The 27760-nt window shown below is 38.5% G+C and overlaps 1 protein-coding gene across 1 annotated transcript; it reads right to left on the bottom strand.

Annotated features, from left to right (window-relative positions):
• Positions 1 to 28: 28 nt before the first annotated feature.
• c1ql4b (complement component 1, q subcomponent-like 4b) lies at positions 29 to 26630 on the bottom strand. Its single transcript, XM_015043902.1, has 3 exons — positions 26137 to 26630; positions 24231 to 25315; positions 29 to 3037 (listed from the first exon to the last, which is right to left on the bottom strand). Exons 2-3 carry the CDS (start codon positions 24768 to 24770, stop codon positions 2858 to 2860), a joined length of 720 nt encoding a protein of 239 aa, XP_014899388.1. The 5' UTR covers positions 24771 to 25315; positions 26137 to 26630; the 3' UTR covers positions 29 to 2857.
• Positions 26631 to 27760: the final 1130 nt, after the last annotated feature.

Genomic DNA, 27760 nt, shown 5'->3' with positions numbered 1-27760 from the left:
GAAATAGTTCATAATTTTCTTTTTTTTATTATTGTATTTTATGGTCTTTCGGGGGGGGGGTAGGGGGAAAACACTGCAGCTCACAGTAACAAAGTAGAACACACAACTCAGCTTGCAAATGCACAGTGACAATAACTCAAACTTTTTCCAATCAAAGGTAACAGTTCCGGTAATAACACACACAGTGAGATGCAGCATGTCATCGTGGTGTTATGAAAGCCTCAGAGGGGGGAACTGGAGGTGTAAAATCCTGGAGTCGGCTGAGTTTTTCTGTTACAGCAAGAAAATTATGAGATGAACGGATAATTTCACATGAGAGACGAGTCATGTTTTATATTTGGGACAAGAAGGCATACGATACATTTACAGTATTGAGGTTAAGTATTAGGCATAATTATAAACTCTTCCCTTCACTGTGTTTACAAGTGAAAGTTACAATTCATTTCTTCACAGGATTTCTTTTATGGGTAAGCATCCTTGTTTTATGGATGCAGAAATAAACTGACTTACAAATAGTTTTTTTTTTTCTCTCTCCTTACATCATTATCCCCTTTTCCAACGTTTACAGGATTTATTTTCTTCTGGTTATAAAACAAAGACTCATAGTAGCGTTCTTCTGCTTAATATTCACTACCAGTGGATGAAAACATGAAATCCCTCTCCGTTTCTGTTGCATCCTGTGGATCAACTTCTGCACATATCTTTGTTTTAATAAGGGAAAGAAATGTATTCAAAAGGGAAAAAATATATATATATATAAGGCACGAAGAACCTATACTTATGGCAAATGGCAGTAATAGTCAACAACAGTCAGCTGCATTTTGAAAAGAAAAGCATTTAATATGTGTCCGTTTACAATGAAATAATGAAAAACACATTTTAAAGTAAAAGCTCATCCCTGCCTCACTGAAACCATCTTTCTGTGCCGAGCTAAAGAAGAGGTTTGAACCTTTCTTGCTCTACTCTTTTAATTCAAGGAGCTCTGGCACTATGTAAAGAACCTCCAAGACGTGTGTGTTTTAAGAGGATTATGCTCCTTTTCAGCTTGCTGTGTGTTTGAGTGCGCTTCAGGATGCCACTCAAATGGTTTTACATGATTTATGGCTGCAAGGAAAACTTCACATGTGGCATGCCGTCTGTTTTCCTGTTTATCCCAAGCCTCAAAGGGGTGGATGTAGGCTAAAATACGCCATTTACACATTATTATTTTTTTTTTAACATCTTGTAGAAGGACAACCTTTAGCAAACTGCCAGAGCTTATCAGTGTCCCACTGAAACACCCATTTGTGTTTAATTTTCACATGAAAGGAAATTGGTTTGAACGTTCAGGAACGATACTGAGACCTATCGAGCCTGGAGTTCATTATGTACCGAAAGATGTTGAATTACGACTGTGACAGTCCACAAGAAAACAAGAACCACCTTCCCTTAAATCAACATGCTCAAGCTTGACAACAATTCGCATCTGCCCACATAAACAAACCAAATGCCCTTTTCAGAAAGTCTTTGAGGCCAGACAACACAAAAATCGAGCAGTTTGGTGACACTAAGAGGTGTGTATCAAAGCGTCAGAGTTACTATTTCAAACCTTAATACACGGTCATAGCATCATCATACTGAAGTCTGTTTTGCTGCTAATTGTACCAAGTAGATGAAAAAATTAAGAATAACCTCCAAATTATTTAACTTTATGGTAAATTACCAGCTGGATGGCTATAATTGGGTGGTCCAGCATCCCAAACCAAACTGGTTTTGGAATGAATAAAGTATGCAAACATTAAAGTTTAGGAATAGTGCTGCCCTCAAGCCTATTGGAAATGTATCAACGAAGTTTAAGAGTCAAGTGTGAAAGGAAACAATTAGATGAACGCTGCTAAATTTTGATGAGAGAAGTTGGGCTGTTGATTCTCAACATATTAAAATCTGCATTTGTGGAAAAAAAATGAAGTAAGTTAAGTTGAGAAGAAAGTAAATTGGTATCAAAAATGACATCATAATTATCCACCTTTTTTCATCTCATTGAGAAAAAAAAAAGCACACTTCGATCAATACGACACACTGTAGACGTAAACTTAATGTGTAACTGAGCATGGGCTTCAGAAGAAATCTCAGCTTGTTACCACAACGTGATGTTGCTCCGAGGCTCAGGAATCAATCTGGAAGCTAAACCTGGGTATTGATAAACTGTGTGTGTGTTGAGGGACTGTTACCAGCAGCTTCACTCTCTCCTTCCCCCTTTCTGTGCAAATTACACCAACAACAACAGGATGCTTTTACACTTCCACAGAACCTAAGGGCAAAAAAAAACACACTCGTATGCTTCCGCACAGGCATTAACACAGACATACAACACACAGCGTTATAATCGAGAGGTGTGCTGAATTATCAGCTGCGATCAATATATTCATGCCTTTTTCTTGTTTGGTCGCAATGGAAATCTATCTCACAGTGAGGGAAAGAGGCTGCAGCCGAATACTTCTGCCCCGGATTGACAGTCTACATTCAGAGATCATTTCAGTTGGTTTGTCTTTGAGCAAAAACTGAAGTTCAATATCGTGTAAACAGCAAAATGATTGGAGTAAAGGTGAAGATGATTTATTTTAGCCATGCTTACACATACTGTACATGGCATTTTATTAAAGATCACAAAAGGTGTGTGCATCATGAGTCAATCTTGTCTGATGTATGTACATTATATTCTTTTTACACAAGCTTTCTTTAGCTCTGTTGTCATGATGTCACTATATGCATTAAATGGAGAGAGGATGAATGGATGGCAGGATGTGTTGGATGAAGAAACAGGAGGAAACTCTTCGCTCGATCAAAGGGTAAAAGGGGAGGAGGGGGGATTATATTGTCAGTCGGGGTAGATGAGGAAGCCGGAGAAGGTGCTGTATTTGTTGGTGTTTCCACCATGAACTTTGCCCCCGTCCAGCTGAACACACACTTCGTCGCCCACGTCTAGGTGCAGGATGACGCTGTTTGAGGCGTAGTCGTAGTTCTGATCTGCGTCTTGGGCGATGGCGCTGGCTCTCACCTGGCATAGAGACAAGAACGTAGATCAAAGCTCGAAGTTAAGATTAAAACCAAAGGGAAAACCTTTCAGTTATTATTATTATTATTTTTTTACATGTTGCTCATTTAATTTTGGTTGCTATATTTTTCCCATAAGAATCTTGATTTCTTGTTGGGAATCATCTTTTCTCTATTCAGTCAGGTCCCATTTTCAATTATTAAACTTTATTCAGGTAAATTAATCCACATATTCTTCAACCTCGCAACGCTATTGAATATATAGTACTCAGCTCTTCATTACATGCACTCATCTTCATCATAAATAGTACTTAAATTAATGGATTTTAATGACGCATTAACCTTGTTCTTTTTCACTTCTAGATGATTATACAACATACAATGAGATTCAACAACAGGAAATGGGTGCACAAGTTTATATCATGGTGGATTTCATATAATTTCCACATAGCTAAAATTATACATATTGGTCCAAATATATACATAGACCCCAACTAAGATTTGGATAAATTCTCCTTAACTTGCTGCATCTAAACCATACTATTGTAGCCCCAACAAGCTTCATAATTCTAGATTTGATCACTTTGTTTTTGGCAGCATGTGCAAATTTAATCCAAATTGGTTGTTTTCCTGCTTTGATCTATTTATTAAACAAATAAATCTAGCTGGAATGATGTCAGAACCATTCCAGAACCTTAATGACAGTCGACTCTGGTTATGCTAATTTCAGTTTTGGTACTTCTATATAGCAAGAACACTCAATTGTTTCAAACCTCTAACTCAAACTATTACCGTCGGATGAGAAGGAATTGATTAGCAGAGCAACACAAGGACGAAGTAGATAAAGACAATCCCACAGAGGAATAATGATCCTAAACTGACACCATAGCTCATGAACCAGTATACCACTAAGCTTCTGATCCTGGAAAGCAACTACTTGTTTATGTTAAATTTAAATCTGGATCGCTTTTCTTGCGACTCAAACTCTGTCAAGACCTCTGAGGGGCTCATTTAGCTTTTAAAGTATGGTGAGATTTGTCATATTGACTTTATATTTCTATTTAAAAGCAAAGCTCTACAGGAAGATTGTTGTAAAAGACAACTATTTCACAATCAACCATCAGATTCAGTTTATTTGGAAATATGCTGCATCCAGTTCGCTCATACTGTGATCTGGGGGCTAATGTCATCAGTACTGATCCCTTCCTGCTCACTGGGTAGATAAATGAGATGTTCAGTGATCTTTGGCCTCGAACCTCCATCTGAGAGCACATTCTTAGTATCAATTTTTTCCCCCAGAGGATTGTTGCTCTCATAGCTGATCCACCTGTAGCAGAGGGGGATTGCAGAGGGATGAATGTGTCAGGGGACATATCGGATAATTTATCAGGCATTTAAAACTTACACAGCAAATCCTTCTGGGACGCATGTTCTCATCGCTCATACAGACTTTGTTTAACTTATTCTGAGTCCAAATTAATGTTTTGTACAGCAGTAATTATTATTACAGTTTTTTGGAATAATGTAATCAACAACTGTATATGAGTACATGGATATTTAACATAAATTTTAAAAAAAAGTCCAAATTTGTTCAAGTCATATAAACAATCATAACTTTAAAATCACCTTTTTAAAGTAAGAATTATGTAAGAAACAAATGAAATATGTGGGGATTGATACCCAAATACCAACTGATATTAATCACAATCTTATCACCATAGGGACATTGCTACCCAGCCAGGGTCTACAGCAGTTTCAATTAAAGTGAAAGCACAATCAGAAAGAAACTCTACAACTTTCACTGGAGCTTTAAGAGCCTTTTGCTCTCTTAAAAAAACACATGATCAGACCAAAGTTAGCAAGAGAGAAACCAGACATAAACCAGAGCTTCATGAATAATGTTCTTTTAAAATGTGGGTCTAAAATTTTAGGTTATTTCGACACCATAGCAAAGTGTTACGGTGTCTATTAGTGCGTAGTTTAGGTAAAATATGTAAATGGTACATGTGAAGTAGGGTTTGACTGTAAAACAGTAATATATCTCACAGTAAAGACATCATCATAGAATATCCAAAATATTCATTGAAGTCAGATTCAGAACTGCAAAGCAAGACTGGTGGAATCAACTAACTCACTCACTCTTTGGTCACCTAGCAACAAGCTTGTGGTTGCCTAGCGACTACTAGCTGAGAAACATTCACAGCAGCAGTTTAAGATTTTACCACCATACTTCATAACTGCTTAAAAATAACGATAATAATAAAAAAAACAATGCCATGGAGTGAAAACTGTGAATAAAAGAGAAAAGGTCACATCACCAGTTTGGCAGTATCTCAGATATAAAACAAACAAACAAAAAAAAACGAATCAATAATTATCAATATCGACTGATACGAAACCCTCATATCACCTACTGTGAAGCAACAACTAAACACCCCTGACAAGCCCCCTCTTTTTTGAATAAACAGTCTTCTGATGAGGACTATATTTACAGAACAGTTTACATTGTTACTGCAATGTTTTGCAGTGATTTAGCTGCGGCCCCTGTCTTGAGAAATGACAAGGATGAATGTCGCAGTCGTTAAATAAGCTCGAAACAAAGTCATGAACACAATTTCTGCTGTATATTTCCAGAGAACAGTTCCACAGTAAAGATATAAAGTTGCACATCGGCCTCTTTATCAATTCTGTTGTTAAAAATGTGAAGGTGTTGTTTTCATCCACCCTCACTGAAGTCTGTTTTTACAATCAGTAAGCAAATCTTATAATAAATTGAGCTTTCACTGGCCAAGTAACAAACTACCCGAGCAGACAAACAGTGGAGAATAAAGCATGCATCTGCATACATATTAATGAATGCAAATACAATGCCCCAACTCCATCCTCTGTCTCCTCCTCTGGGTCTCAGTCTGATGGAGGATATGGTTCATCATCTCCACCAGTCATCAAGCTTCCCATGTGATCAGAAAGATAAATCAAATAAGTCCAAAATAACAATTTTTCCCCCTCACATCCCACCTTTGTCACCTTTCTTCAATACAACTGAGCGTATTTATGGTTTTCTTGCAAAAGCGTTCGTTTAACAGCAACAAGGTGAACATGTTTGTTTCGTTCCCAAAGACGGAAATAAATCAATACATATCCTTTGTTTTAATTCAGCTCACATCTCTCCATTAATTGTTGTCTCCCCCACCACACCTCTCACCCGCTCCATCATCCCTCTCTCCTTCCCCACCCGATCCTTTTCTCTTCATTCTCGGCCCATCTATCCATCTTTTTGTGTCCGCGCATCGGAATAAGATGCAGGTCACGCACGCGTTTCCTCTCCCCCGCTTGCCAGTGTTGGCGGGAGCAGCGACTAAGTGTGTCCCTGTCCAGCCTAAATCGGATTGATTAACGACACACTACTATAGCAGGTCTCCAGAGAAACCCTACCCGACCCCCAAAATACCAAGACGTCCTCCCTTACATCCCTCCCCCTCCCAACTCCTTACAACATCCCTCACCCCTCCCATATTGTCCAGATGCATTAAGCCAGGCTATACATGGCTGCAAGCTACAGTAATTGGTAGTCTGACAGCCATGGCAGATCCCCGCCTAATAGGTTCAACTCCTCAATAACTCCATACAATCACAATAAATGGGGGAGCAGGCTAGGCAGCAGTGGTCAAACGGGCCGATGAAATACGAGCAGGAGGCCAGGATGAGATACTACACACTGGATGAAGTGGCTCTTCTTCTCCTTTTGTTTCTGTGAAACTCAAGTGAACACCTGAGGAACAAAATGTGCAGGATTTGTGGATTTTTGTTGCTTTAAAGAGCAAGTGTGCCGTGCTCCAAAGTGAATGAACAGCTCCCCAAAGGAGATCTAATAGGTTTTAGAAAAAAGAAAAACAACAACCTCCCCCGCCCCCCACCACCACCACAAAAAAAAATAAATAAATAAAAACAAGAAGATTCTGACAACTTGTACATCCAACATCTGTCTGCATGGCTGAATGGCGAAATTCCCCAGACGGCACCATCAGCTGAGCTAAAGGCTGTCAGCCAGATATAACTAGCTTTGAGAACAGTGCACTGATGAACAAAGAACGTCAAAAGCACTTATAGACAAAGCAAATTGCATTGCCTATTTATTAAAACCATTGCATTTGATGTGTGAGTTTGATAACTCGAACTTTTAAATCCTGAGACGGAGCTATCAGGCACATGCAGAGGTGGGGCGGGCTGGGGGTGCTTGAGCACCTGCCCCTTTTGCTCCTTGCCCCCAAGTGCCCTTTTGGTCAAATAGAATAGCACTTAACCAAGAAATCATTATTGATATAAATTTGTTATAAAAGTATTACTGATTGCACTTTAAAAATGAGGTAACTTTATGTTATTAAAGGTAAAGTTTAAACAGTAATGATTAATTGGTTAATGTCAAGTTGTCATAACAAAGACATTTTGAATAATGTCAACTTTGTATTAAAAGTGTCATAATTTACCGAATGACTCTTTATGACAACAGTCATAAATATTCATGAAGGCTTATTCATGTTCATGACAGGTGTTATGTCATGTTTATGACAGTGTCATGACAGTCTTATTCAACCCCCTTCAAATAAAGTGTTACCAAATGTTCAAATCCTGTGTATAACTATATTTAATTGCATTAGTTAAATTTTTCTATTGACTTTGGTTCTGATTCCAGTTGAGGCCATTTGTCTCTTATGAAGACGGATCAAATCAAATTACTGAGCGACCTTCAATTGTATCAATTGGAGGCAAAACCACTATATAGTGTAGACTTTCAATATATTTTAAAAAATAACACCCAACGCAGGTGCAAACAGATGAACGATCAGATCTTTACGTTTCATACGGAAAAAGATGCCCATGACTTCAGCAATGACCCAAGGTCGAGGGATAAAATAATGTTTTAACATATTCATGTTTTAACATATTTTAACATATTTCTTCTAATTGTATGAAGTATTGATGTTTTGCAGTGGCCAGACCAGAGTCCTGACATGACCTGATAGAAAATTGTAAGATTATGGTTATGTAAAGGTTCAAACACTTCAAACTCATCACAAGTGATAAATCGTCAAAGTATGAGTGGGTTATGACAATTATAGGAAGGTTTTTATTACTGTAATACTGTAATTACTGGGAATCATATGAATAATTTCTGGCGTACTATTTTTTTATGTATTTATATTTTTCACACAAAAATATATTTACTAGAGAAATGCATCATTTTCTTCTCAGAATAAAACTTCTTTCGTCAATGAGTTTGAGTTTATCAAACATGTTGTAAAAAAAAAAAACATAAACACTTATGTAAAGAAAATAATTTAATTCAGCATGCAAGAAAAAGAAGAACAACCACAAAAGATAAGAATTTTACAAGTTCAAAATAGGAGAGGGGTTAAAAATCATTTAGGTTTAAATCTGTGAGAGAAATGACTAATTATTGGAGAAATAACTAATAATATAAACTATCATCTAAATTTCACAGGGTTGGTTTTAAAATTGCAAAAGTTCATTTGAAAACTACCACTTAGCTCGACTGTCCATCAGAATTACGTGTCTTTCTCCACACTGAGGTCGATCAAACAGCAGGTTTAACAACTTTGCATTAAACCACTCAAACAAAGCCTCTACTGATCACTTAAAGGATCTGAAGGCTAAATAAAATCTGTAGATGGCTCAGAGAGAAGAGCCAGCATGTAGGGAATCTACTGGATCTCCCAACTAGATGTTACTCTGAAATTTACATAAAACTCCAGTTAACCCTCGCTTGCCCTACAATAAATACAATGCATGTAGAAATGAGCAATAGTACCGTAAATCATGCTTTGAGTAACCCGTACAAACCAATAAATGTTGCCGCAGTGATATTCACACTACCTCAGTGAAATGGCCTTTAAATATGAACGTCAGCTAATTATATTTGCCAGCCAAAAGGACACAATGTTATTTATGGCTTATGGTTGACTTCCTTAGAAGACACATAGGTTTGTTCAGCCTCTGTTCAGACAGTGGAGATGCTGACATTTATTGTGGTGTGTTTATGATTAATTCATGGTCCCTCTCTCTTTCTGTAAGTACAGTGACCCAGGGAACACATCCTCCTATTCGGACGTTTTAAATACATATTTACAAGAGTCTGACATTTAGGATAGAGCTGTGGTCACCATGGGTTGACACAGTGTGATTAAGATACACTGTCTTAATCTCACATTCAGTCATTTTGCAGTAGCATGACGAGACCCCTGATGTTGTTAAATTTGTCATGTTTTCTTTATGAAAACTTTTTGGTACTAAACAAAACCCTCTAAATTCAATTGGTTTGAAATTCATAGCTACAGGGCATTTAAAAAAGTATTTGCAAGTGTTTCCCAACGTGTCATGTCACAACTGTAAACGTGGAAAATGTTTGGGGGGTGGGGTTGTCGTTTTTAGAAATAAGATTCTGAAAAGTGTGGTGTGCATTTATTCTTGGCCTGCCGAGTTAGCGTTTTGTAGAATCACCTTTTGCTGCATTTACAAAGGTGAGTCTGGGGTTTTTTTCTCAAGCAGGTTTGCAAATGTAGACATTCATATCTGTATTATTGCAAAATAGCTTCCACTCATTTATAACAAATGTAGAGGGTCTATGAACAGCAATTTCCTACTCATGTCACAGATTTTCTCTTACATTCAAGTTTTCACCCTTTTACATAGCTTTAATATATAAAGAGCAAAATTAGTGCTTGGTGAGAGATTATCCAACTTGAGTTTTTGGCTCTGCAGGTCCTCCAGAGTTACCTTCTTCACTGATTCTCTGACTATTTGTCGTCTTGCCTAGTCAAACAACTTCTGTACAACATTGTTGTTGACCTGTCTGCTGTGTTCCCTGTTCATAACGATACTGTTTGTTCACTAACGTTCTCTGACAAACCCCTGCAGCCTTCACAAATGTTGATGACATTTGATAAAATGCAGTTTGTTGCTCATTTTACGGTTTGTTGTTTTGTCATGTTTTGATCTTGTAAGGCACTTTGAGCTGCCATGTGGCTGAAATGTGTTATGCAAAAAAACCAAAAAAAAAACCCTGCTGTGTACTTATCCTGAGATTAAATGAGACACAGATTCTGTAGACTTATAAAAGACGCTGCTTATACTGGATTTTACTTGGAGACATTAGGCTAAAATGTGCTGAACACAAGAACGGGGGAAAAAAACTAAAAAACAGATTTCTGTAGATTACATTGCCTTATGCAATCCCAACAAAATACTTTAAATTTGGTATTTCTAACATGTTTAAATAATAATAACAAAAAATGTAAGTATAAATACTTTTGCAAAGAACCCTATGATAAAAATTCCTCATCATTTTCATTTTAAATGTTTTCCCATCCCTCACAAGAAATAGTCTTCGACCCAAAAATAAAAATCTGTGTAAGTTTTTAGCACAATAAAAAAGAAAAAAAAAAAAAAAATCAAAATGTGCACATAAATTTCTACTCTGGTGATTAATTTAAATGTGCAAAGCATAAGCTTGTTTAAATAATTGCATCTCATATGTGAGTGTTTAACCCATTACCAGAGGACATGTATCAATTTCTTGCACCATAACGCCCGTGTGCCGAAACAATGAAACCTGCACAGATGAGTCCGAAGGTGCAGCTGTCAGTACCAATCAGAGTGAAATCTTGTTTTCTTAAAGTGGGCAGGAGAAGGCACTGGGGCTTTGGGAGTGAAAGCAAGAGTGGAAAGGCAAATCAGGATTATTGTCAACAGCGGTGGAGATTGATAGCGACAAGGGAGAGAATTTCTGCCTGTTGGGCCAACGCCGTTCTGACTTGATCTGCTACTACAGGGAAGAAGGGGAGACCCAGGAGACAGTAGAGAAGATTACACTGCCAACACTTTTCATTAGATGGGCAACATTAAATGGGCGAAGTGGGGAGGAGGGGCAAGAGACAGAAAAAAACAGTGACAGAGTAGAAATATCTATCTGACAAGGATAAATGTCTGGCAAAATCTGTATTTCCGATCGAGCCCGACCGTTTTGTGTGACAAATTTATTTTAAATATATTTCACAAACAGATCTATGTCATTTTTAGTAGCCTGCAGGGGAAAATATAAATAATAAAGATATATTTAGCTTGTAGAGACAAAGATTCAAGTACACAAATCCAAAGTTTAGAGAGGCTGTGGGTGATGGAGAGGGAGCTAAGGAACTGATCAAGCATGCCTGTTTCACAGTAGGAGGGGGTATAAATGAGGTCGGAGGATGGAGGTCTCCATGTAAGGCCCTTTTTTTCAGTTTTGTTTTGTTTTGCTGTGGCACCTTGATCCGCTGGTAATAAAACTGACAGGATTCATTCACTGTGATGTACAGACCTCTCGGAGCGGAGCGAGCGATGGAGACAGGGTCTCTTAAAGTTACCTGAGGGACCTTTAAGGGTGAACTGGGAGAAAGAGGAAGGGCAATTGAAATGGCCTTTTTCCTTCTTTTTTTTTTTTTAAATGGCTGCCGTGTCTCTGCCTCCTTACCAGCTGTTTCTATTATGCAGGTCGACATATAACCCTATTCCTGCACTGCTGACTCACACACTAATTGGCATACTAAATGCTAATATTTTGCCATGACACTCAAGACCCAAGGTGTCAAGATGTTGATTAGAAAGTCTCTAATTGGCTCTAGACTGAAACCTTTGAGGGAAGAGGAGAGGGCTTAATTGGATATAAAGGGGGTTTTCCGGTTGGTCTACCTACAGCGCTCCGGTTTCAGCCAACCCTCTGTTCTGAACTTCTTTCTAAATATGTACATATAATATTTCTTTCACCACATAGCACAGAAGTTGACATGCAATGGGGAAAAAATATATATTTTCAATGGTGATACAGAAATGAAATTCCCACCAACCCAAGTAAGTCACACAGTAAAATGTAATGTGATGGGAGGTAAATATTAAAACATGATACCTGAAATGTGCGTAATAGAAAAGCCTTTATTTTCAACATTGCACAGGTGAGATTTTGTCCCAGTCTTCCCAACAAACTCTCTTGAAGTTTTGACATTTTTGGGGGGGCGCCTCCTGCTCACTCTGGTTTAGCTTTTTTCCATATTTTTTTTTTGATTGCACTCAAATCAGGTGATAAGCTGGACCTTTCAGAAGCTTTGTTTTTTTCTTAAACCAACTGTCTGGGTCATTGTTTTGCTACAGTGACCCCACATACTGGTGAAAAAGCTTTCTCAGTAAATTGCATTCATACCAAGGACCAAAATGCAAAAAAAAAAAACAAAAAAAAAACCCTGGCTGAAGTGCAGCATAATTTTCCTTCTCTCATGGTTTTGTCTGTTTCTATGAGATATTCTCCCAGTATTTCATAAACCCTTGTCCAAATGTTCAGCAACAACCTTCATATGACCTTCAGCTCTTTCTTCAACAGTGGAGTCTTTTACAGTGATTCTGCAGACAGGCCACGGCTGCTGAATGCATTATCAATTTATTTGATTTAAACAACGGCACCTGCTGATCTCAGGTATTTCTGCAGTGCCCTATGGAAGATCATTTGCTCTTTGGAAAATATTGTTGTTATTGTTTTTGTCTGCTCTGCCAAAAAGTCTCAAGAGGAGCACCTGCTTGTGTCTGGATTATGGTGAAATGTAATTCTTTCTGCTTCATGGCCATTGCCCCAACGGTGCTCTCTGAGATATTCAATCAGTCTGTAACCAAAGACATATGTATGTTTTGTAACAACAAGGTTCAAAAGTCATGAGAAACCTTTTTAATGGCCACCAGTGAGAGGCCAAAGAATTGTCTTCTAATTACTGACTTTTATTGGAGAGGTAAAGGTTGCTATTAACAAAACAAATCATCACACCAGACTCCATTTATGTCTGCTTCTTTCTGGCCAGAGTTGGAGGGTTCTGGGCGCTCCTGCATTACACAAATCACATTCTCAGTATTCTCACAGAAACCCTCAACTCTCGCAGAGAGCAGGCCGTATTTATACTCAAGTCTGTCCCTGTATGTGGATGTGCTGTTCTCAATCAGTCCAGTTTAGCGTTGCACCGACTTATCGGCTAACTGATTTATCGGTGCCGATTTCCTTAATTTTGGGAGATTGGTGATCGACCGATTTTTACATGTGAAGCCGATCTTATCCACCGATGTTATCAACCTTCGGCAAAGGTCTAAAAATCAACCGGTGTGCTTTTCTTTCCTCCTGTGAGAGAGGACTGACTGACAAACCGGCCAACCAGTCATGTCTGCACATTTACAGTTAGCAATAGTCACCCCGTTGTTGCCAATTCAGCAACTTTCTTGATATATTAAGCAACATTTCAGATTAAAAAGAAATTATATCGGCCAAAATCGGAATCGGTAAGTTAGACTTCTTAAAAGATAAGTAATCAGCAATCGACCAGGAAACTGCAATCGGTGCAGCCCTACTTTCCATTTCTTCCTTTGGTTGATGCAGATCTCTTGGCTCGCATTTTGCTGAAAGGCTATCGGAGTTTCCCGGAGTCGTCCACAGGTGGGACATTTTGACATTTGGCTGGATACGTGTTTACAACAGTTCAGTGATTGTTATTCCACATGTCTAGGTCAGAATGACCCAGTCCATTTGACACAGTAAATTTATTTTAGATAAATGCATACCTTAGTGGAAATCAGCCAAACAAGATCATTTTTAACTATAAATATAATTGTATTCTTCTACACTTTCACATGGTTTACTTGCTTCCGGTGCCATTTTGCATCTCATATTTTCATTTGATCAGTGCTTTCCGTTTTGTCACCCATAACCAAATTAATTACTTATTTATTTATTTGTGTTAATATCTTTGCATGTGTGGATTACTTGGATTGGGATTTTGTGTCAGTAACACCGTTACCAATATGTTTCCCTTAAATCCACAGTGCAAGCGCCTGTGTGTAGACACAAACGCTGCATTTAGCCACAAAAAACACCCTAATTTAACTGACAGAGCAAATTCCGTTCATCACATAGAATCCTAATTAAACATCCTCATTTAACATCATTTAAATCACATTTACATACTGTAGTCTCAAAAAATTTTAACATACTGCAATTCTTCTTGTTCAACCTGAAAATGTCAGCAATGCTGTGACACTCTGCTGCTTATAAATGAGACAAACCTCTGTTTCCTTGATGAGGAGGAACAATGATATAATGGGGAGGCAAACAGGAAGGCACAACAAAGGCAAAGGCCAAACACAGCCAACAACCAGCTGAGCCCTTTTGGTCTGCAGAATATAATGGCCTCGGCCATTAAAAGGGAAACATATAGTCAAATAATAGCTGTGTGCATGAGCATGAATGTGTGTGTTCAGGAAGACAATAGCACAGAGATGTAAACCTGCAGGATATAAAGGAGGCTCTTTTTTTATAAGCAAGAAATGAGGTCTAAAATAATCTCCTCACACCTTTATATCACATTGTGTCTCCCATATAATCGTATACCCATATGTATATGATTTATTCTGGAAAGACTCAGATAGCAGAATAAAAAGCAGCTGAAATATGCCAAAATAAGATAAAGTTAAAACTGTCTAATGAAGTGCTTTCATATTGACACCTTGTCTGACTCAGACTCTAATTAGCGGCTTCCACCTCACACAGTAGCATCGAACCTGCTGTCTGGTGGCGAGCCGTTCCTCCCTTCTAATTGAGTCCAAGCCTGTCATCAGCACAACTATTGAGTGCTTTATTTAATTATCTAATTAGCTCAAAGATCTCGTTAATTACCTCATGTAGCTGCTCAGGTTAAACCCTCGCATTTAAAGATATACATAAGAGAACAATGATGTACAGATTGTTTATTCAAACCACAACGAAGCTGGAACAGTTTTCACGTCTGCCTCTTCAGTCTGGACACCATTAGAATTGCATAAGTCCAAAGAGCCAAATTTAAAATACGTATATTATCTGAGGCTATAACTTGTGCTCAAACACTTAAATTAACACATTCAAATATAGCCTAAGAGATTCTTGTTCAAACCGAGGACTTTGATCTGAACACGGCTAATTGTGGCGACGCTAAACAACGTTATAGGGAAATATTAAATGACTATATGGAGAATACAGCCATGGAAGACCAGGCCTTTCCTGGTTGATGCGAGTTTGTTTTCAGCTTTCGTGTTTTTTTGAGGATTAAAAAGACATAAAAACAAGACATGTTCTCCAGGTTCCTTAATACAGGTAGCCATTTTAAATCCAACCTTCTGTTATCTGTGGAAAACATGGTTAATTAATATTGTGCCGTTCTTTTTCTTGGTATTTCACAACATGAAACCTCGGTCTTTGCCACCAAACTCTTTTTAGTAAAAACTGTAAATGAATCACATTTCTCTGCCTCCCAGATATGTTTTATTGCCAGGTGTTGGGAAACAAAACAAACTGCTCCTGCGATTCAGAAGGAATGGTGTGGCTTTCGCTCTTGCTGTGGGACAGCGGACCAGATCTTTATCTTCACAGACGATTGCTCACAGGAGTCAATTGGTGCTTCGTGGAATTAGACAAGGTTCAAATCCATTTTTCCCGATACATTTGTGTGTATGTCCGAAGCAAGAGATGTTTCTGCATGATAACACTAAAAAGAAAGCTTGCTACCTGTGCAGGTTAAACTCCACCTGGGCTGTTTTGTTCTCACTGATAATCGAGGAGAGGAAGGTTTCTGGACTGAGAGCGTCGGGTTCTCATATCTGCTTCTTGTAGTTGATATTTTTTTATTCAAGCCTTCAGACCTTCATCTTCAACATGCACTGTTGCAGAGCAAAGAGTGAAGGAGCCAGAAGGAGAGTCATCTTGTCTTACTGCGAAGCCGTGGTTCATAAAGGTCGATTGCTCCCTTGGGGCAACAAAAGCAAAGCTCTCGACTTAATGGTCCATCTACGTTTTGACCCAACCCTGTAGTCAGGATGGATCATGACTGAAGGAATGAGAATACAATCGGCTGAAACAAACTCCCTCCGAAGGGCGCTTAAACTCAGCCTTAAAGAGATGTGCAAAATTTACATTTTGCACATTTTTGTACGTCCATTTGAGTTTCTGGGCTTCACAGTGGCACAGTTGGTAGAGCTGTTGCCTTGCAACAAGAAGGTTCTGGGTTTGATTCCCGACCCCAGTCTTTCTGCGTGGAGTTTTCATGTTCTCCCAGGGTGTGGGTTTTCTCCAGTTTCCTCCCATAGTCCAAAAACATGACTTTCAGGTCAATTGGTTTCTCTAAATTGTCCCTAGGTGTGTGTCCACCCAGCAGGTTTTAGCAATAAGTTAATGCTTTTTGTGTCTGGAAAATGAGCTGTTTCAAAAACCTCCACAATGTAACGTCACAAATCATCAGGCACCCCTAGCAACCCCACTGAAGCTCAGCCTGTTACCTAGCAACCCCAGTGTAGCTCAGCCTGTTACCTAGCAACCCCAGTTACTTACTTAACTTTGTGACAGTTATTTACTTAAATATGAAACTAAGGTGTTTAAAAACTAAGTAAATAAAACTAAATAATTTTGTTTACGTCCATGTTTGTCACTTAATATTATTAGACTGTTTTTAAGTGAAAAGCCAGTAGCTGAGAGCTCTTGTTTTCTTACAGTATTGAAAACGCAAACTTCCAGTTTCAATAAACTACTTCAGATTTCTTTGTGTTCGCCTGGTAGTTTTTCATACTTTGCTTCTGACATTATTGATTGCACTTATCTGCCTTTTGACTTACATTTCTAAGCTGTTATATTGGACTTGTTTGGATATGATGCTTGTTCATAATTAATAATATTTTTTGCAATGTGTTGCCTTAATTTTATCGGGTAAATTTGGGGTGTCCTTATTTACAGTGTGCTCTTGTGAAAACCCAGTTTTTCCATAAGTCCTTCCCCACCTGCAGACTGACCAGCTGGCCAGGTTCACCGATTCTGGACCAGCTATAAATATTCATACTCTCCCTCCACACTCCTCACTGTAAAGGGCAAAATACATATTGGTCGTGAATTATATATCCATTGAAAAGGTCATCCACCTCAACACCAATCTTTTTATGAATTATAAGACACACTGAAAGGAAAAAAGATTCAATTCACTGAGCGCTTAATCAAGCAAATGAGTTGTAAACTTGCACATCGGCTCTGCGATTCATTAGCAAGTGTTTGAGACAGGGGCTTGACATATCCATTTTCTCCTTATTTTTACGACCAAATTGCTTTTCTTGCTCCTCAACTCCTCACTGCGTTAAAAAAAAAGGCCGTCCTGTAAATACCCACTCCTCTTTATGTCAGACTTTTCGTCTGCAGCTTCCCTGTCCCTGCAGTGATCTCTCCATGGGATGTGTCTCGTTATCAGCTCCCTTTGACAAGACATTGATTAACAGTGCGTATCAGCCTGACAACTGCTCTGAGCTAATACACACATGTTCACACATCCATCCTTACATGCTGTGAAAGACGCAGCGCACACACAGGCACTAAAAACTATAATCATTTTCCTAATTTTATTCAGTGGATTGGAGCATTTTTAGCAACCAAAATCTTTTCTGCTGTTTCTGCTAAATGTATGAAAAAAGATGAAACAGATGCATAAAATAGCTCCTGGTCCTTCTACACTAATTTATACCTATTATGCTAATGTTAGATGTTGCATTAAATCTGGTTTACACACAAAAGAAAGATGTGAGTTACTGATGACAAAAAAACCCAACTATAATTTACAGTTGAAACCAAATATTTACATACATGGCATAAAAGCAACCATAACTTAAAGAGTCTGAAATTTCTTTTTCCCTTTTTTGGTCAGTTAGGACTTTTGAAACTACTTCCACTTTCTATTTGAGATGTTTTTTTTTATAAAATATTCATAAGTTTACACTGATTCGATCAGTGTTTGGTATAATTTAGTTTTAAAATATGCAACTATGGTATCCTTTCGCAGGTTTTTCTGAATACTTTACTGAAATTTGGTCAATTGTAACTGAGTCGGGTTTGCAGGCCGTCTTCCTCAAACACACTTTCAGCTTTGCTCCCAAATTTTCAGGCTTAGTGTAGTTGGCTCTGAAACCTTGGTTTGTTGTCTGAAAGCCACTTTGTAAGTAATTTTATGGCATGTTAAGGGTCAGCCTGGTAAAAACCAGCACCTTGTGCTCTGCTGTGCTTTTTTATGAGGGTCTAAGCAAAATCATGCAGCCCATGACATACAGACCGCTCCCACACTTGCACAAACTCTGACTTGGATGTGCACTCATGAGCTCACCTCACATATTTGAAGGTTTTAAGGTGTGGAGCATTGAAGGGAGGCTCTTTTTAGGGTTAAACAAAAGATCCACATTGTATATTGGAGCGCGCTGAATGTGTGTGCAGGTGAGCAGGAGGTCGCAGCTCAGCTTTGGGAGGACATATTGGTAATTTAGGCCTCAAGTCTTCACTAAGCCGCCTGAGACTTTGTTTTTTTTATGCAAAATATGATGTGGACCTCCAACCTTTGAGTGAGTTTTTTGTTGTTGTTGTTGTTGTTTATCTCCATGAACAGGAGATTGAGTAAAGTAAATTGAAATAACATTTCTCTCCAACAATCCTGATTCTAAGTGCCTCAAAGAACAACTTAGATGTGTTTAACTTATGGGATTTTGCTTAAGTAGAATCCAGATAGGAGACACATCCTGGTTCCTCAAGGCAAATTTTTTATTTTTTTTTTTTTTTTATTTTACGGTTGTAATTAGATAAATGTGCTCTCAGCGAGAAGCTTTTGTCCCAGACAAAATCAACATTCAGTGTCTGGCTGTTCAGCGTTACAGGACACTGAACTTTTATGAAAAATAAAAAATAAAAAAATGACATCATGATAAAGTTAGCTTAAACTATAACTATACAGTTTTATCCCTTTATCCCAATACAAACACCTACCATTAAGAGCACACATTCATTACAGAACCTGATGTTTCCAAATGGAGCTTAATTTCTTTCTGTTTAGGTCTTCATAACACTTGTTCTTGCTTGTCAACACTCGGAGAGATAGCAAATGGAGTAACAACCATTTGGTGAGTCTAAAACAAATACATCCTATAAATACAATTTCTACTATAAGCTAAGACAATAACTTATTAAGAAAAAAAGAAAGAAAGCTGTGCCTTCACCTGGCGATTAAACAATTGTGTCTCCACAAAGTCGTTTCACTGTTCTGCACAAACGCTTCTCTGTTCACAGGAATATGCAGCAGCTGCAATGAACCTGTAAGCCAGGTTCAGCTATAAATTGAGTTAAATAATTTAGCTGATGGAAAAATAATTAATGGGGAAGGAGTCAATAGACAGTGTGGACGGCGACAGTGGGAGGTGAGTGCCTGCGTGTGTGCATGTGTGCGTAAAGGAGGGCACAGGTGAAGGGGAGAAGATCTCATCTAAAGGCAATGAAAGATTTAACAGCAGGAGGAGACAGGAATGACAATGTCAGAGCAGACACGCAACTAACCGAGACCCCCAATTATATCTGGCATTTAGCCGTCCGTCCTCTTTACGTTTCCTGTTCGTTCCGTCAAAAGCAATGAAATAGGGGAATAACTATATTTATGGACTTGGACAGTCACATAAAATATGCACTGTGAGCTGATCTTTGCGTTTGGGGAACACAAATCACACTGAAAAAATACAGCAAACTTGACATTATCTTGCTTTTTGTAGCTCTTTGTTAGCAGATCACTTCAAAACAGAGAAGTTCAGGAGGGTTTGACCCAAGACAAACTAACCATAACTTTGTGTTTTTCTTTTTATATATTTTTTTATGCTGATAAATTCTAAGATACTATGCTGAGACATGTCCAGGTCTAAATGATAAAATTGATTATTTTGGTGTATTGATGTGACATAAAACTTAAAATAATAGTTACTAATTTCCTTTTTTTTTTCTCCAAAGTTCAACACAATTATGACAACATATAATTGCAAGACGCTTTGGGTTATTATTCAGTCAAAAGAGACACTTTAAATACTAAATTAAATTCATAAAATTATCAATCAGGGTTTAAACAAGTTGTGATGCGACCACCTCAAGAAATTATTAAATTTAATTAAATGTCCCGACCTATTCAGTTTAACAATGGAAATGTTTTCTCTCATTTGTTACAAAGTTATGCAAACATCCAGGTGTTCTTAGTGAGTAAAGACAAAGGTAAGATGAAGTTTTTATTCCACAAATACAGAATAATTTTGGGACGAACCCACCAAGAGCCTGAAAAATCTGTCTCTGGCTCATAAATAAACCCATTTTTAAAACTACGACAACTTACAGTGCTGTGAAAAGGTTTCTGCCACCCTAGAGATTAATTTTGCTTCTTTGTAACATTTAAGCATTTCAAGTCATGAAAACTAACTCTAATACCAGATAAAGGTGACCTGTGAACATATAAGAAGCAGTTTTTAAATTATTTTGCTTCTGAAAAGGAAAAAAAAATAATCTATCCAACTCAACTTTACCCTATGTGAAAGAGTAACAGCCCCCTAACGACCAAACAACCACTTGGCTGTGAGTCTTTTACATAACTGGAGAGATTCTGACCCATTTTGCTTCTCATCATTGTTTTAAATCATTCATATCGGAGTTTTCTTATGTATGTAACAAAATAGCATGTTTAACATAACGCTACAGTTTCTCAGTTGGATTACGATCCTTTGAATACGTCAGTCCAAGACCTCGATGCTTTTTTGGGTCATTCAGATGTGGACTTTTCGACGTTCCTTGGATTATTCTTCTGCTGCAGAACCCAGGTGAGCTTCAGGTCAGAAACCGATCAGAACTCCTTCAGGTCTTCTCTGCTTGAGAGCAGAATCAGTGGTTTCTTTAACTAACTTACAAAAATGTTTCGCCTCAGATTATTTTCCTGAGACTTGATGATCGTCAAGATGCCAAATGCGAGACGGGCCAGTCCAGTCTCCATATTGGATCTTTTTGCCCAGTGTTTTTAATTATGATCAAATCCTGAAAACGGACCTTTTCTGAAGCATTTGAGACCCGCAGTGAGTTTAGATGTTCTTCTGGGTTCGTTTGAGACTTCCTGGATCTTACTGTGAGTCTTTAGCCTACTGCATGTTGACAGACATACGCTATTAAAAGTGGTCTTTTGATTCTACGTGTCTGGAAGTAATAAAATAGAGGGGGGGAAAAAACAGTAATCATAGTTTAACACGTTTTTTAGTACATAAAATCTAAAGTTGAAAACAGTTTGCTTATTACTCAGCTCATCTTTGCCTGATATTAAAATGAGTTTGATCTGAAATATTGAAATGTAAGGAAAAACAGTCTGATTTGAATACGTTTTAGACTGTGGGATGAACCCAGAGCATGCAGGGAAACCTCCCAAAAGCAGCACACTGAGGTCAAATAGCTACTGAAAAAAAACTGTAACACTGAAGAGATCCCTCCGAAAAATCACTTTAGTAAGTATAGAAAACTCGATCTTTATTCAGAACCTTTCAAAACCAGAACTTCTCCATATATGCTCTAATATATCAGATAAAAGAGAATAAAGCTTTGTCTTATTTACACCACAAAGACTCATACTCTTGTGCAGCTTTGATATCGTTTCAAACAGCTCTTGTTTCTCTATTTAATCTTGACTGCAGAAAAATTATGGAGAAGAAAGACCTTAACATTACGATGAAGGACGAGCGACCAGAGAGTGAGATCTCTGTTCCAGCTCATGATTTTATTCATCTCTGCAAGATTTGGACAAATAAAACTCTTGAAAATCTATCATAGGTTCTCACCTAAAATGTTTTCTTTTTTTTTGTTGTTGTTTTAAATAACAGGTGTGAACTTACAGTATGAAGCTGAAAATATAAATCTTTTTTCTATTCAAGTATCTGGAGGGATGATAATCGGCAAAATCGCTCTCTCCAGTGTTAGGTCGTCGGCTGCCAAATTCTCAGACTGCATTCACATTTTTTAACATCTTTCGGAGTGTGGATTTAATAAATCATCTGACTGAACATATGTATCTGGTGCAGGAATGGTGTCTTCTTACTTGTGCGCTGTTAGTCCATGAACCGTGTAAATTATGTGCAGAAAATGTTACACCAGTGAACACTTGCACTAACGCAAAGCGTCTCTTTCTTTTCCATTCCTTTCTCTTCTTTCTCTCTTGCAATCCCCTGGCCGTTGCTTTTTCAGTGCAGCACACATGTCAAAATCCAACTGAAGGCTTAGTACTTCAAGCTTGTCCCTGTTCTCCAGATGGAAGGCGTTTTCCAGGCATTTGTACTTGTTTATTTATTAGTGCTAAAGTCAGAGTCCCTCAGAGGACAATAGCCAGCTGTTGCATTTTGGCTTCGTTCCACAGAGACGAGGAGGATTGTTATCCTCTTGATCGCTTGGCTGTCACTCCGTTCCTCTTCCCTTGTTTGCAAGTTGTGCAGAAAAAAAAAAAAAGCTTCTTTCTAAGGCAGCTTTTGAGTAAAACCTGTTGTTAAATACCTAATTTCCTGTATATCCATTATCTTGTGTTATTTGCAACTTATCCGTCAGACCTTTTCTTTTTGAGTTTTTAAACATTTCTTTTTCATGTTGTTTGGTTACCATCCTAAAAATAGAGGAGCAGTCCTGTTCAAACATTAGCCTTTTAATACAGTTAGCCTTTTAGAGTAGTTTTCTAATATCTCCTAAAGTTTTTAGAGAACATATTTCTGATTTTAGCAAAGTAACTACATTTCTAACTTTGAAACTTACAAGAACAGTGAAGTAGTTTTTGTGCATCAGACTAAGAAGAACTTTGGCTTTCTGATGTATTTCGCAAGAGAACTTCACATTTTTTGAGCCTGCAGCACCTCGACAAAGTATCAGGACATCTTGAACCTTTTTACATATTACAACCACAAACATCTTGTTTTTGTTGTTGGATTGGGGGTGGCGGATGTTTGCAATAAACCAACACATAATTTGAAATCATATTTGCGAGTCAAAATTTAAAAAGTGTGACATGCGTTTGTTCTGGGCCTCTGTGTTTTAACCTTTTGTAGAGAGTGAACTACAGCCTCTTATTCTTGTTTATTTTTTCCCTGGGCTTTGACTGGGCCATCAGTCCTGACTGTAAGTAAGTGAACCTCTACCCCCATATAAAACGTCTAGATTAGGTTTCCTATCCCTGGAAAAACAGAAGCATCCCCACAGTCTGATGCTGCCACCACCATTATCAGAACAGAGTCATCAGGAAGGTTTAAGGCAAAACTGATCAATTTACTGCTTTTGATTTTCTGTCAATGATTTAACAATCTTGCCACTCTTCCATAAAAATAAATGGGGTTGTGTAGCTAATGGATGTCAAGTCAATATATTCCTCAATATGAGCAGTGGGTCTCTGCAGTTCCTCCAAAGTTACCACAGGCCTGCTTTGGAGGCATTATAAAATAAATTTTTCCTCTATTTTATAATGATCCACCACTTTGTCCATGACTATTACAAAAAAATCCCAGAAAAACATATCAAAGTTTGTGATTATGTGTAAATGTGTGTAAAAGTGTGCCAGGCTCACTAGAATGGATTATCCATTTTAATTTGTGTTCTAAATTAAAATGTATATATTTGCTTATTTCAATTGTACGCAGTTCTTTAAATATCCTGTGAGTAAATATATATTTGCCCATTTATCCTTAACAACTGGAACTTTCAATATCTAGCAAGTTATTTTCGCAATTTACCGTTTATTAAAAGATTCCCCCTCAGATTAATTTCACTCGCTACTACTGTGGGGGTGAAATTACCGTAATAACCCGAGATGGGCTGGAAAGCGCAACGTGTCCCCTTTCAGAAACCGTTTGAATTTTTCAGATAGCGCAACGTGTGGCGGAGTTACGGTACTGCAACTTTGGCTGGATCGTCGCCGCTATGTTTAGGACTTAAAGGTTTAAAGCTCTTAAGTTTGGATGGATTATCCACTGATTTGTTGACTTCTGAAGCTAGCTGGTTGTGCTTGATTTTATTTAGGGATAAAACAGTAAAGGTGGCTAATTACAAGAGCATGCCACACTTTTTAGAAAAATTGAAACCCATGTAGGATTTTTCTTCTATTTTATAATGATCCACCACTTTGTCCATGACTATAACAAAAAATCAGTTGGTGATTGTGTGTAAATGTGTGTAAAAGTGTGTCACTAAAATGATTTCTGTGTTTATAATTAGAGTCTCATTTGAGGAGAGAGAACACCTGCACGACTCTCACCTGTCCGTTCTTCTTCAGGTCAGCCCACATGCTCGTCCCGTCGCCGCCTCTCATCAGGACATGGTAGGTGAAGTAGTAGATGCCGGGCAGAGGACAGGTGAACTTGCCTGTGCTCGGCTCATAGTAGTTCCCCACGTTGGTCACCACGTCATCAAACTTCAGTATTTCGCTCCCCTCGTGTTGCTTCCGCAGACCGGCGTAGAAGGCGATTTTAGGAGTGTAGACGGAGGAACCGTATCCACCTGGACCAGGACCTTGTGGGCCTGGTGGACCGGGCTTACCAGGCTCTCCAGGTGGACCTTTAGGCCCTGGAGGACCAGGAAGTCCGGGGCTTCCTCTAAACCCCTGCTTGCCTCTCCGGTTTGGGAAGTCCGGAGGCTGCGGGGAGACGGCAGTCAGCTCTCCCTGAGGGGGGCTCAACGTGTCACACACCATCTTGCAGCTCCCCAGCATCTCATAGTGTGTGCCACCACCTCCGGACCCGGCCCCCTTTGTGGTGTGGACCAATAGGGGAATGGCCACCAGCAGGACCAGGACCATGGCCACTCCGACTCCAGCCCCGATGACTCGTTTCTTGCGGCTGAGCCGTGAGGCGGCCAGCGTGAGGAAGTCCTCCTCCCCTTTGGCTGGAATGGTTGTGCCGGCCAGGCTGACCTCGGGTCAGAAAGCTACTCAAAGGGGAAAGCGTCAGACACAACGTTGGATGTTATCTGACAGGGGGAAGAAATTTTGTCTTTTCAAGGATTCTAAGAGTCACAGACGAGTAGAGTAATGTCAGTACTCAGAGGGGAGGGAATGACTGATTCCCCATTTGTACATCCGTTTTGTTTCTCCCTTTTCTCTGGCTCACATGGTCTGGTGACTTTTATCCAATTTAAAACAACACATCATATGTCGCAAAACATTCACAGCTGACGAAATGTTAAATTTAAGGGGTTTTATTCTTTCCCTGCTCTGTGGCTGTGGACGCTCCAGTGGAAAATCCTTCAGTTTCTCAGACAGGGAGGAGCTGTCAGGTGGGGTCTTCAAAATTCCCACTGGAGTTCATCTCACCCTCCACATTCAGGGAAAGGCGCCTCGCTTGTCTGTCCAGAAACGAGAAGAGAAGAACAAGGAAGCGGCTAAATCTCACTGCTTTTATTTTTCCCCCGCTCGCGTTCAAGAATTTATTCCAGAAATCTGGTCTTGCATTCACGCCACAGATTTATTACAGCTAGTAAAAGAAAGAGGGTTAAATCTGAGGAAGGGGAGTTGAATCTGTTCTTTCAAAAGTAGTTTGAGTGAAGTAGGAGATGTCTTATTGCACATATCATGGGGAAGGGATTCTCTTACAACTTTAGGTAGAAAAAAAAGGGAAAGATAAAAGTACATGCTATGAAGTAATCCTCATGAGGAAGAGGTGGCATCTCCAGAATGGGAACTGAGTGAAAAGAAGCTTACAAGGCGCATGAAACATTTTAATGCAAGCATCAACTTAAAGGAGGAATGAAGCATGCAACAAAATGACAATAATCAACTCAGGAATGCAAACAGGGGGAAAGATGCATGCGAAAAATGAAATTGTTATGCACTTAATTGACAGTTTTCTGAATTACAAATAGACTTAGAAATCATAAAGCATTAAAATATTCTATTTAGATTAAGCGTATACTAATAATAATAATAACACAAATCATGATGATATTAAGATAAGTTTCAGTTCGACAATATAGTAATATTGTAAGTACATAAGTAAACAGAAATATAGTATTATTATTTCTTTTATTCCACTAACTTCGTCAGGTTTTAATAGCAATAAAAACTTAATATGATTTACTTTATTGCACGTTCACGGGTGAATCAGAAAGCAAGTGATTTAAAGCAAAACTTTTGAAAGAGTCGCGCACAAATCAACAAACCGACTTACCAAAACTCCGCTTTTCCCGCCTACGTTTCAGCCCCGGAGTTCAGTGTGTGTTCATTCTGCGGGGTTCACGGTGAAAAAAACGCCGCTTCCGCTCCAAACCCGGACCGAAATCCTCCGGAAAACTGAGCCGCCTTCACCGGCGCATCGGTTCGAAGTTGCTGCGCTTCGGTCCAAACTCAGCTCGAATCAACCAGAATCCTGCGCTGCATTTAAACTTTGACCGTCTCATCCATGAGTTCTGCACCCTGAGTCCAAACTCCAAAACGATCCGAAGCAGATTGAGAGAAAGAGAGAGAGAAAAAAAGTCTAATAATATTGTTTAATTAAACTCTATACAGTCCTTGAGAAAGACAGAAAAATACGTGCGAGCTCTGAAAGGTCACTTTTCCAGACTTTAGATGTGCGTAAATGCCGGCGCGCAGTCAGTTTATTTGCAGAGCAACAGTTCAGTCACTTGTTGTATTTCTCTCTCCTCGGCATCATCTGCCTACTATCCTGCTCCCCCCACCCTTCCCGTGTAACACACACTCTCACACACACAGATTCATCGTCTCAGCCTGCATGTGACCTTTTCACAAATCAAATAACTACATTAATTCATTCTCTTATCCAATTCTATCACCTCTCTTTAAATATGTTGAATTTATTCATTCTTTAATCTTTCTTTTCATCCTTCTTGTTTTCAGTCATGAGAAATCCCTGACATGATATAAAAATATTGCTGTTTAACTATCGTGCCCTCATATTTTTACCATTTTCTAATATTTATTCAGTGTGCTTGTAATGAAAAACATGGTTCTTGTCTCCAACTCCTCAGCTCTGCATGCTCCTGTCCCATTCATCCCAAAAAACATTTTTCTTCTTTCATTTTTATGTTCCGGTTGCATCCTATTTTGCTTTCTTTTGTCCTTGAGCTCTCTTAGAAAATCCTCAGCTTCTTCAGTCTCGTCTGCTACCAGAGCATCCTTATATCCCCCTTCAGCATCTCCGTCTTAGCTACACCTAGTTTTTTTTTTTTTTTACATGTGTAGCAGACGTTTTTATATGCTCAGCCACTTTAGTCATCCTGATATGATTTAAATGTAATCTCTATCACTTTCCTGCTAGGTCATGTACTGCCTTACAAAATAAATATAAACATTAACTGTAACTCACAAAATGACATTAAAATGCAGGAAGAATACTTTTCAATCAAGAAAATTGGAAGTTAAAACCTATTTATTTATTTTTTCATTCATTCATTCACTCTGGAATCATTTTCCAGAACAATAAAACAATAAACAACCAGCATTGGTTACAAATGTTAGTTAATATCACATGATGTCCACTTTAATTGAAAGATTGTCAGTTGCTATTTCCCCCAGCATAAAATTAATATTTAAAAATTGTACCAATAATGTGAATATATAGCTGTTAATTGATGTTATTTGACTTTTTTTTTACCTCCTGTAGTAGCTTCTTATATGGATATATTATGGGGATATTTTCCCGGTGTTCGGTTTAATTTGTGATGAAATGGCGCTGAATGGCCAATAGGTGGCAGCCAATCGAGTGATAAACCGGAAGTCAACAAATTAACTTGACTGTAAGTCACATGGACATAATATATACACTGCTCAAAAAA

The sequence above is a fragment of the Poecilia latipinna genome, unplaced genomic scaffold, assembly GCF_001443285.1.
Source record: "Poecilia latipinna isolate Pla-1442-1.1 unplaced genomic scaffold, P_latipinna-1.0 Scaffold656, whole genome shotgun sequence".
Taxonomy (NCBI): domain Eukaryota; kingdom Metazoa; phylum Chordata; class Actinopteri; order Cyprinodontiformes; family Poeciliidae; genus Poecilia; species Poecilia latipinna.
This window is presented reverse-complemented; position numbering and strand designations above follow the sequence as displayed.

Bases quoted from the DNA above. Each gene is read 5' to 3' on its own strand.
- c1ql4b (XM_015043902.1), bottom strand. From the start codon at position 24,770: ATGGTCCTGGTCCTGCTGGTGGCCATTCCCCTATTGGTCCACACCACA. The intron at 3,038-24,230 runs GTGAGAGTCGTG...TCTCTATGCCAG, and splicing joins ACCTGAAGAAGAACGGACAG to GTGAGAGCCAGCGCCATCGC.